The sequence below is a fragment of the Anomaloglossus baeobatrachus genome, chromosome 4, assembly GCF_048569485.1.
Source record: "Anomaloglossus baeobatrachus isolate aAnoBae1 chromosome 4, aAnoBae1.hap1, whole genome shotgun sequence".
Lineage (NCBI taxonomy): Eukaryota > Metazoa > Chordata > Amphibia > Anura > Aromobatidae > Anomaloglossus > Anomaloglossus baeobatrachus.
The window spans coordinates 627897630-627909669 of NC_134356.1; the positions used below are offsets into that span (position 1 = coordinate 627897630).

The window sequence follows — 12040 nt, forward strand, 5'->3', positions numbered from 1 at the left end:
GTCTTATAATTTCCCATGAACAACAATCCACATTTATTTTTGAACAAAACATCAACATTTATTCAAATATAACATGTCATCACATTCTGGAACAACATTTTGTGTTAATCTTATTACTGGTTCAGATGCACATTTTCTTATCTGATCTGCTATTCTCGTGGTGCTGAACCTGTCCTATAGTGGAGAGTACATACCATATTTACAAGGGCTTAGATTACCTGCTTACATTTATTATTCTCTATGTACTGCTAAGTTTACCCCAAAAGAAAGCAGACACCCCGTAAAAGAATTACACTTACCAGACCCCAAACAATTTGAGTTTGCAAGTGAATGGGCTCTCACATACAGATCTGTGACACTGCCAGGTCCCCCTGGTACTACAGAAGTTGGCTCCCCCTGGTGGCTGGAAGCAATATCACTCATGCGGAGTGATACTGGTACCCGATCTGTTTGTGAGAGCTGCCGTGCAATGTAGCTGGAATGGCGAGGGACCTGACAGCAATGCAGATCTCTGTGTGAGAGCCCATCCACCATCGGCACTTGATAACAGTAATTGTTTGGGGTCTGGTGACTGCAATTTTTTGAGGGGTGTGCCTGCTTTCTTTTGAGGGTGTCTGCTTTGTTTTGGAGGTGTCTGCTTTCTTTGATGAAGAGTCCTGCTGTATTCTTTAACTTTTTTATCTGCTTAGACACTTCCTTATGGAACCACAACTGGGGCTTATTTTTGGAGTAAGACTTATATTTTAAGCATACTTAAAAAAGTCTAAAAAAAATTCTACTATGGCTTATTTTCAGGGAAGATCTTATTTTTCAGGAAAACAGGGTATTACATATGAATTGACAGTGAAAGATCAGTTCAGGATGTGAAAGAAGCAGATTTTTCTGATAAGATATACTACAGAGTAACTTATTTTCATGTGCACTAGTGATTTATGAAATAAAATAAAACAACCATTACTCCTTTACTATGATACTGTCGCCTTCTAGTGGCAAAATATATGATGTGCCGTAGGATTAGTTTATTCATTGTGGTTAACCTTGTGGTTTTTATGAAACTCGCTGAATGAAAAGGGTTTTCCCACCATGAGATGATATAGCATAATGCTAAGATATGTGATCACTTGTTTAGTGCAGAAAGGACCTGATCAGTGGTACTGGTATTGATATGGGGACCACAAAGATAAGAGGTGCTAAATATTGACAGATAACACATCCTTTTAACTAAAAAAAAAAAGTTTACAATTGTTTTTTCTCTACTAAAAAAATAATTTCATATGAACCCAGGGTGGGGAATCAAAAATAAAGAACCTTTCCACACTTCTCGGACCGGTGCCGCTCTTCCACACTTGCTGCTGTGAATCCCACAGGTCTCCACAAATAATGTTATGTGACAGCTGCCGCTGTCCATCAGCGGCTGCTACTCCAGGAGGTGATTTCAATTTTTTTTTTTTTATAAATAATTCCCAACCTTGGACCCAAAACTCATTAGAAGCAAGTCTCTAGAGGATATAAGGGTGGCTTTGCACGTTGCGACATCGCAAGCCGATGCTGCGATGTCGCACGCGATAGTCCCCGCCCCCGTCGCAGGTACGATATCGTGTGATAGCTGGCGTAGCGAAAATCATCGCTACGCCAGCTCCACATGCACTCACCTGCCCTGCGACCGTCGCTCTGGCCGGCGACCCGCCTCCTTGTTAAGGGGGCGGGTCGTGCGGCGTCACTGCGACGTCACACGGCAGGCGGCCAATAGCGACAGAGGGGCGGAGATGAGCAGGATGTAAACATCCCGCCCACCTCCTTCCTTCCGCATATCCTACGGAAGCCGCGGTGACGCCGGTAGGAGATGTTCCTCGCTTATGCGGCTTCACACACAGCGATGTGTGCTGCTGCAGGAGCAAGGAACAACATCGGACCGTCACGTCAGCGTAATTATGGATTACGCCGACGCTGCACCGATGATACGATTACGACGATTTTGCGCTCGTTAATCGTATCATCTAGGCTTTACACACTACGATGTTGCATGCGATGCCGGATGTGCGTCACTTTCAATTTGACCCCACCGACATCGCACCTGCGATGTCGTAGTGTGCAAAGCCCGCCTAAGACCTAAGTTAAGATCTAATCAGAAAAAAGACTGACTGGAACACCTATGTGTGTGAATTAGGTGCTAGCCTAAAAATACATGACTATAATAAGGATAATAAGCTGCACACTAACCACTATAAAAATATAAACATAGTAGTAGTTCATAGTATCTCTATAGCAGTAATGCTTTACCATTTTTCATGTTTATATTTTTATAGTGGTTAGTATGCAGCTTGTTATCCTTATTATAGTCATGTATTTTTAGGCTGGCACCTAATTCACACCGATAGGTGTTCCAGTCAGTCTTTTTTCTGAATAGCATGCAGTTTCTTCTGACTGAGAACCCATAACCCGCCCTATTACCAGACTCTATTCATGATCCTATATAGCCAGGAGCCTGTCTGCCCATCCTTGCAGATTTTTAATAGCACATAAAGAGGCACTAAGGTTAGGTTCCTGAAAAATTAGAGATTACCTTGTCGTTGGTATTCGGGCTCATTTGCATTGATCGATACATTTGCTAAACATCTCTACTATTTTCAAATATTCATATCAGTATTTGCAATACCATTTTTCATGTATTTCATTTTTTCCAGATAACTAAATGTATTTTTCATTGTTCATAGTATCCCTTTAGCAGTAATGCTTTACCATTTTTCATGTTTATATTTTTATAGTGGTTAGTGTGCAGCTTATTATCTGTATTAAGTTTAGATCTAAGTAGACACTCTGTCCGTTGTGTGGTCGTTCTTAAGTTCATTTAAAACAATTTGTTCTTGAACAGCCTGGATATGGTTTTGATCAAAGGGAAAAAAAAACTAGTTTTAAAGCAACAATAAACTTTTATCCTCAGGGGAGGGGCCAAATTAATAATCCTCAGGGGAGGAGCCAAATGAATAATGTAAAACGTCTGTTCACGAATACACAGTCCAGAAGCCAGACTGTCTGTGGACTGTGCACCAATTTATATACTGGTGTCATCTTCTGAGGCAATGGAACCTTTAGGCCCCCCTCAGTCACTTGGGTCACTGTAATCTCTGCCCCCTCCATATGTATGGTGGGCTTACAAATTATGATGACCTACCTGACCGATGACCTTGTGATAGCCATTGGATCAGCCACAGTAAGCAGACTCCACCCATGAGTAATCCTGCCCCCACGGTGTAATTTGTCACTGTATAATCCTTTTGGGAAAAAAATCCTGATTAATTATGGAAATGAAAGCTTAAAAATTGTACTGGTATAAGATATCACTATGATCCATCTATTTTTGGAATGTTACTACATACCAGTGATCTGGCCAGCTTCGGAGCAGCTTTTGCAGGCTCTAAGGCCCCCTTCACACGCACGTGCCTCTGGTACGTGCTTGGTCCATTTCCGCATGTACCGGAGACACAGGCACACGTATACCCATTAAAATCAATGGGTTTATGTGCACGCACGTGTTCAGCCATTGGCCCATGCCTCCGTGTGGAGCAGACGTGTGCCCGTGTGCTCCATACGGAGGCATGCCAGTTTTTCTCCGGAAGCACGGGTGGCACACGGCCCGTACCACACGGATGTAGTGTGGATGCGGTCCCACGTGACATACGTCGGAGAAACACACGTCATTGTTAAAATAAAAAAAAAACACATACTCACCTCCACCAGCCCTGCAGTCTCTGCCGCGGCTGCCACCTGCATCCGACTTCCAGTGAATTTGAACAACGCATCTTCTTCACTGGGGGCCGGAAGCAGCGTCAGCGGGGCATGGCCTGTGCCGGACACTGTCATTCAGCACCACAGACAGCTCCGGAAGAATCAGGTAAGGCGGGGCTTTCCATTCGTCGTGTGTTATTACGTATAACACACGGAAAACATGAATGTGCCACAAACACTGCACACGGGGAGCAAACCACCCCTTTAATACGTACGTGAAAAAACGGTTCGTTGTTTTCAAGTGCGTGTGAAGGGGGCCTAAAACGAAGCTTACAAGTGTGTGCTCCTTACCTCAGAAACTAGCCGCCTCTGATAGACTACAGAGGTGGTCAGTAAAGGAAACGAGGGAACCAGGGAAACGAGAAGTAAGCTATAGAATAAAAAATCCTCTCTGATCTTGAGAACGCCTAGGATTTTTAATAAGAGGTGGTCGGTAACCTTGGCAACCAGACATTAACTATAGAATTTAAAATCCACTCCAATCTTGAGGACACTTAGGATTATTTAAAAGAGGTTAATTGCAAAGTTGCTTGTTTTTACAAGCACTTTATGTCTTTACCCATTTTTTCAAAATAAGCTGACCCCTTTAAGGGTTAGAATACATTCCATATATAAAATATAGCTATATATTATTACATATAATAAGCTGATGGTAAAATGTTCAACTTAATGTAACAGTGTCAACTGAGTGCCCTATGTTATTTACATGTCCTATTACCTGCTCTTATTCTAATCAATAGGAGGCGGATGTGCATTACCCATCAGCGGCCTCTATCAGAAAATGGAGCAGCTCCAGAACTGAGAACAGCTGATCGGCGGGGGGTACGGGGTGTCAGACCCTGGCCAATCAGTCATTGATGACCTATCCTATGGACAGGCCATCAATGTAAAAGTAGGGGACAACCTCTTTAATGAATCTGGGACTTTGGTTTTTACACTTTGGTTTCTGCATTAAATCATCACGAAATTTAATACAATAATTCAAACTGTCCTTCTGACTATCAAAATTAGAGGTACTCTACTTTATACTTACCAAGTCAATTTCAAGTAAGTTCAGTCCCTCTGGGCTCACGAGACCAACCATCCTGCATCAAGAGGAGACATCAATATATTTCTGGGTCACAGAATTATAAATTGTTTATTTTTCTAAGAAAACCTTACATAGTGCAAAATAGGCCAGGAACGCAATAGTTAGCGGGAAAGGGGGGAGTTTTGGGGAGGGGTCTAGTACTAGAGGGCGGGATTTGCATAGGTTTCTCTACTTAGCAATAGTCTTAATGAGCTCAGCGACTACTGACAGGTGAGTCAGTGTATTATATGGGAGAATCACTACAGGTTCCATAATGTCTAGGCAGGGTACCAACGAGTAGTAGATGGCTGAGAAGTGAGCACTGCGCTGTGCTGTTTAACGAGGTAATGTACTAAAGCTGCCCCTACAGATGAGAAAACTCAAGCCTTGTTGCCTCCCTCCAGTGTCTGATGTCCACACCAGGTGGGGCGGAGCCAAGCGGTTGGCCCCACCCACCTAGGAGTTCACAGACCTGGAGGCGGGAAAAGTGACAGAACAGTGTTGGAGTTTGAGGAGTGAAGAGTAAACACTTGGGTGTCTGGGTTTGTGGCCCAGGCACTGACAGCAAGGTTGGCAGACGGTGGTGGTCATTTGCAGGAGTGGTGAAGCAACGCGGAACCGTAGGACCGGAGTCGGGCGTTGGCCCGCCGGTACCGACCAGGGAGCGAAGTGAAGCCAGCACACACAGGACGGGCCATCGGACCCCAACCAGGCTTGGAGCCGCCAATAGTCAAATCCGAATGTGACCGGAACCCCAGGGGTTTCCTAACAGCAAAAGTCCCGATTGAAGGCAACCGCCCACACCGTGAGGGTATACAGCTACCACCTAAGGCTAGAGACCCAAGGGCCAGCGCCTGCGGGAAAACTGGCTCCTCCGGTACCCATACACCGGGGAGCGGACTACCGTTGGGGATCCATAGTAGTCAAACGAGAACATCAAGGTGCAGGAAAAGACAGCCGCCATCACCTGTCCGGGGAGAGACACTGCAGCCGGCTGCGGGACCCGTCCATCCAGCCGTTTGGTTTACCGAGGACTTTGTACATTTCTTATTGAGTGAGTACACCCGTGCCATCCGGCACCGCGTCGCGCTGTCCCTGCAACCCTGCATCTCACCAACCCTGCCTCCCCGTCACATCACCGGGCCCTGGGACCACCGACGCCTACCCACGGAGAGGGAAAACAACATCCCAGCTGCTCCCTACCATCGCTCCCGGGATCCCCGTCACCAGCAGCAGGGGTGCCCATCTTCACCACGACCCCTGGGTGGCGTCATGGACTAAATCCCCAAACAAACCAACTACCCCTTTCACTCACGGGCGAGGGGCGCCGCTCGAGTCCCCGGATCCGGCCCACTGCTCGAGCCACCGAGCAGCAGCAGCAGCCGCAGCAGCGCCGGACCCGAGCGTTAGCGAGTGAGCGCAGTGGTGGCGTCCTCCCCGCCCGCGACATTAGGTCTATGGATTCCAGCAGTTCCTAGACTGTTTTGGGGGGGGGGTTTGTGACATTTTGTGTAAAGCCAATACCAGTATCCCCACGCTGTCCTGCCCCCCTTCCCCGGCGGTGATGTCGGCACTCTCACCTTCCTGGCCACCCAGCAGTGGCTGCTCTGTCCTCGGTCTATGCTGCTGTCTCCCTGGGCCTGCACATCCCGCTTAGGTCTCCTGGGAATTGCTTGCAGGGTGCACGTGCGGACATGCCTGTTTTCCTAAAGGCCCAGTACGTGCTGGTCCAGAAGTGCCTCTCAGCTCGGCTGAGAGGCATCAGCTATTTAAGGCACCTTCCCCTTAAAGGAGGTGCATGGGAAACAAGTTCTATACATTGCTAGTTCTCAGGTCCTTTTGTGCTTTTATTGTGCTGTAAGCTGTTGCTGATTCCTATCTGTGTTTCAGTGCATTACTAGTCTGTTGTTGCTGCATCTATCTACGCCGAACGCTTCCACTATGTCCATTGTTGCAACTATCTGTGCTGGCCACTTCCACTATATCTGCTGCCGCTGCTGCAAACATCCACGACACTTAAGGGTACTTTGCATACTACGACATAGCAGGTGCGATGTCTGTGGGGTCAAATCAAAAGTGACACACATCCGGCGTCGCTGTCGATATCGGAGTGTGTAAATCGTTTTCGATACGATAAACGAGCACAAAAGCGTCGAAATCGTATCATCGGTGTAGCGTCGGTCATTTTCATAATTTGGGAAGAACCGATGTTACGATGTTGTTCCTCGTTCCTGCAGCAGCACACATCGCTGTGTGTGAAGCCGCAGGAGCGAGGAACATCTACCTGCGTCCTGCGGCTCACGCCGTCTATGCGGAAGGAAGGAGGTGGGCGGGATATTTACGTCCCGTTCATCTCCGCCCCTCTGCTTCTATTGGCCGCCTGCCGTGTGACGTCGCTGTGACGCCGCACGACCCGCCCCCCTTAGGAAGGAGGCGGTTCGCCGGCCAGAGCGACGTCGCAGGGCAGGTAAGTGCATGTGAAGCTGCCGCAGCAATAATGTTCGCTACGGCACCTCTCACAAAATATCGCAGCTGCGATGGGGGCGGGGACTATCGCGCTCAGCATCACAAGCATCGGCTTGCGATGTCGTAGTGTGCAAAGTACCCCTTACTATGACATCCGTTGCGGCAACTAACTATGACGGCCGTCTAATACAATATCTGCTGCTTCAAGTATCCACATCGACCGCAGCTACTGCATCCAGCCTTCCCAGCCGAATCCACGACACTGGCTGCTGCTGCTGTTTCTACCAGCAGAAACTGTCAGTGTTCGTACCCCTGGGGCCAGCTGTCACAGTATCAGTCTTCCTAAGTGGAACCTGGTCTCACACTTGCAGCGCAACACCTTCATCATCAGATGCTCTGGTGAAAACCAGGTGTGGATCCTTAGTCAAGCACTTTTAGGTTTTCTGTCTGCTGTGGCCCAGTAGTTCTGCTAATCTCTAGCTCACTCTGTGAGCACTACAGTAGGCCAAGGCCATGGATCTTGCTGGTACCAGTCCCATTCAATTGACCAGATGCACAATACTGCTTAGCCACACAGCGAGACTCAGGACGGAAGGAGCACTATTCAACTTTTGGAGCACATATTTTCCTAGAATAGTTTTCATACTCCATATTCAGAACTCCTAAGTACCAGAAGAGCAGAATCCCCCTCAAGTGACCCCAATTTGGAAATTACACCCCTCTGGGAATGTATCTACAAGTGTAGTGACGATTTTAACTCCATGGGTGTTTTCCAGAAACAGGTGTGACGCCCCTGGACTATCAGGTCGTCACAGGGTACTGCAGCTCTCTCTCTTTAGTGCAGTATTCGAATCCCTCATGGTTCTGGGTCCCCATCTTGCGGTGCTGCCCGCAACAGCAATTCAAATCCTAGATACATCCTGCACCACACCCACCAGACACACCAGTGGGCAGCTTGAGTGGAATAGGGTCGCCCAACTAGGGGTCAGGAATGGGAGGTGAGGAGTGTCAGAGTAGAGAAGAGAGACTAGTGTGCTGAAGTAGTGAAGTGGAGAAGGCAGGAAGCGGTGACTCCCAAGAGTAGCTATCTAGGTTGCAGACAGTGGTCTGGACCTAGAGGAGTCAGACCCTCAGTCGCAGGGGATTGAGGCAAGGTGCCTGAAATAGAAATTTTTGCAAATGAAGCTGTGTGCTTAGGGTCATTGTCTTGTTGGAAGGTGAATCTTTGGCCAAGTCTGAGGTTCAGAGCACTCTGGGAGAGGTTTTCTTCCAGGATATCTCTGTACTTGGCAGCATTCATCTTTCCCTCAATTGCAACCAGTTGTCCTGTCCCTGCAGCTGAAAAACACCTCCATAGCATGATGCTACCACTACCATGTTTCACTGTTGGGATTCTATTGGGCAGGTGATGAGCAGTGCCTGGTTTTCTCCACACATACCGCTTAGAATTATCACCAAACAGTTCGATCTTCATCTCATCAGACCAGAGAATCTTATTTCTCATAGTCTGGGAGTCCTTCATGTGCTTTTTTTGCAAACTATGTGGGCTTTCATAGTCTTGCACTGAGGAGAGGCTTCCGTCGGACCACTCTGCCATAAAGGCTCGACTGGTGGAGGGCTGCAGTGATAGTTGACTTTGTGGGATTTTCTCTCATCTCCCTACTGCATCTCTGGAGCTCAGCAACAGTGATCTTGGGGTTCTTCTTTACCTCTCTCACCAAGGCTCTTCTCCCACGATTGCTCAGTTTGGCTGGACGGCCAGGTCTAGGAAGAGTTCTGTGATACCAAACTTATTCCATTTAAGAATTATGGAGGCTACTGTGCTCTTAGGAACCTTGAGTACTGCAGAAATTCTTTTGTAACCTTGGCCAGATCTGTGTTTTGCCATAACTCTGTCTCTGAGCTCCTTGGGCAGTTCCTTTGACCTCATGATTCTCATTTGGTCTGACATGCACTGTGAGGTCTTATATAGACAGGTGTGCGCCTTTCCAAATCAAGTCCTATCAGTTTAATTTAACACAGCTGGACCCCAATGAAGGAGCAGAACCATCTCAATGAGGATCACAAGGAAATGGACAACATATGACTTAAATATGAGTGTCTGATCAAAGGGTCTGAATACTTATGATATTTTTCTGTCTAGATGGGGTGCATAGTGTACATTAATGAGAAGAAAAATGAACTTTTTTGAATTTACTGAATGGCTGCAATGAAACAAAGTGAAAAATGTATAGGGGTCTGAATGCTTTCCGTACCCACTGTACATCTCAGTATCTGTATCATTGTATTTTTACGAGTATGTGGTCACTCAAAAGAAGCAAAAGTGTATGTCCATAAAAATATTTTGACCATTTTTGTTCATTTGCAAAGAAAAATTCAAGAGTAGGTTAAGCAGATTGCCCAAAGACATTTTTTAAACAGGTTTTCCCCAAATAGACAATATCACCGCTCGAAGATTATCTCAAATGCCCCTGTTCCTTTTTTTACTGCTTGACAACTGTGAGGAAGAGCTTGACCAGAGCAGCAGTGGAGAGTGCACAGCTCTCTGTGGTCAGTGTATGAGACAGACATGTTCTAGCCATTGTTAATGGCTCAGTGGGGACATCATGCTATGTGTGGGGTAATGCTCTGTGGGGGCATCATACTATGTGTGGGGGAATCACTGTGGGGCCATCATACTATGTCTGGGGGAATCATTGTGGGTGCATCATACTATGTGTGGGGGAATCACTGTGGGGGCATCATACTATGTGTGGGGGAATCACTGTGGGGGCATCACACTATGTGTGGAGGAATCACTGTGGGGGCATCATATTGTGCGGGAGGGCGCTGTACTTTGAATTTTTCCACACTGTGGAGGCATCATATTGTGTTAGGGAAATTCACTCTGGGGGCATAATACTGTGTGGGTGTATAATACTATGTGTGGGAGCCTTGAGGGGGCATACACTATGGATGTAGCATACTGTGTAGGAAGACATAATTGGGGAAATCATACTGTGTGGGGGTTTAACACTATGTGTTGGGGCATTGAAGGGGGCTTTCACTGTGGATGCATCATATTGTGTAGGAAGACATCTTTGGAAGCATAATCCTATGTGAGAGGAGCATTAAGGGAGCATGTACTGTGGAAGTATTATACTGTGTAGGAGGACATCTTTGGGGGAATCCTACTGTGAGTGGAAAATCACTGTATGGGGGTAGAATATTTGAGAGGAGCACTGAGGGGGTATGCACTATGGATACATCATACTGTGTAGGAAGACATCGTTGGGTGCATCCTACTGTTTGGGGGAAAACACTGTGTGGGGGTATAATTTTTGAGAGGGGCATTGAGGCTGCATACACTGTGAATACATCAAAGTATGTAGGAATAAATCTTTGGGGGCATCCTACTGTGTGGGGGGGGGGAGCACTGTGAGGGGGGAAAATATGTGAGAGGGGCATTGAGGGGGCATACACTGTGGATGCATCAGAGTAATTAGGAATAAATCTTTGAGGGCATCCTACTGTGTGAGGGATAGCACTGTGAGGGGGAATAATACTCTGTGAGAGGGGCATCAAGGGGGCATGCACTGTGGATACATCATACTGTGTAGGAAGACATTTTTGGGGGCATCCTACTAAGTGGAGGGGAACCATGAGAGCATTATACGGTATGGGGAAGCATCATACTATATGAGGTACTACTACTGAGTGTGGGAACACTGAGGGGCTTCTCTAGGGGCACTATTTCTGTGTGGTAGTATACACAGGACTAGGCACTGTGCATGCTGTTTATACATATTCCTCTTTCCGGTTTCACAGATTTATGGTGCAGATTCCAACACAAAGTTTACATGAAAATATTCACATTCTTTTACAGAAATATCCTGAATTTTCAGTTATCCATGTTCTAATGCAGAGTAGTACATCCTGGGAAATCTGTAGCATCCGCCACATGGGAAAAGCCCTACAGATAACACAATCGGATTCTGCCTCGGAATTGGCACGGATTAGAGACAGTCTGCCATGAGCGGATTTGCCATAATATTAAAATTCAGACTGTTCCATAGATTTTGTTTCATTTTACCCATAATAATATGGACATATTCAGGCAATTATACATTATATACATAACAGGTTTAGCATTAATGACTCCTAGAGGAGCAGGATTATTAAATAAAATCAAATCTACGGTCATGTTCACACCTGTTCACACATTTACTACATTCTAGATAAACTACAGCTCATATAGCGGTATAAATCTACAGTAACAGCAGCGTCCGCAGCGAGAGGAACAATGGATTATTTTTAGCTTTTACTACTCGCACTATATAAATAGCATATTATAAAGAAGCGCAGATTCCTGCAGACTATTCCTCCCCCTCCAGGCCTGACAATAGCTCGGGCAGATAATGACACCTTTCACCTCTGTCCGCACTTGCTCGACCTTCTCTCGACTTTCTTCTGAAGTCTCAGCTACTACAGGTGACATCATGGCCCTCGCTGGGCAGGGATCAGAGCTATTATTGGGTGGCATAGTGAAGGCCGTCCTGCCTACCCCACCCAGGATCTCTATACATGGGGAGGGCACGTGCCAGCTGTCTACACCAAGGCTCCGAGATACACAGATATTCTCATTCATTAACCCCTTTAGGGTGCACACCATCTTCACTGTTAATGAAAATAGAATATTAAAACCAATAATATTGGAGAAAGGTGTGTGTGGATATATAG

General features: G+C 46.5%; 1 protein-coding gene across 2 annotated transcripts in view; it reads right to left on the minus strand.

The window, feature by feature from the left end:
• LOC142304195 (patatin-like phospholipase domain-containing protein 6) overlaps positions 1-11807 on the minus strand; it is a 104313-nt gene extending 92506 nt beyond the window's left edge. The window contains exons 1-3 of one of the 2 annotated variants that reach the window (XM_075346341.1): positions 11733-11807; positions 4820-4871; positions 3173-3272 (exon numbers count right to left, since the gene is read on the minus strand). In XM_075346341.1, coding sequence (XP_075202456.1) covers positions 3173-3272; positions 4820-4870 — 151 coding nt within the window. In that variant the 5' untranslated portion in view covers position 4871; positions 11733-11807. Of the gene's footprint in view, positions 1-3172; positions 3273-4819; positions 4872-11725 lie in introns of both variants that reach the window. The other variant, XM_075346342.1, reaches the window with a different exon arrangement.
• Between the last annotated feature and the right edge of the window lie 233 nt (positions 11808-12040).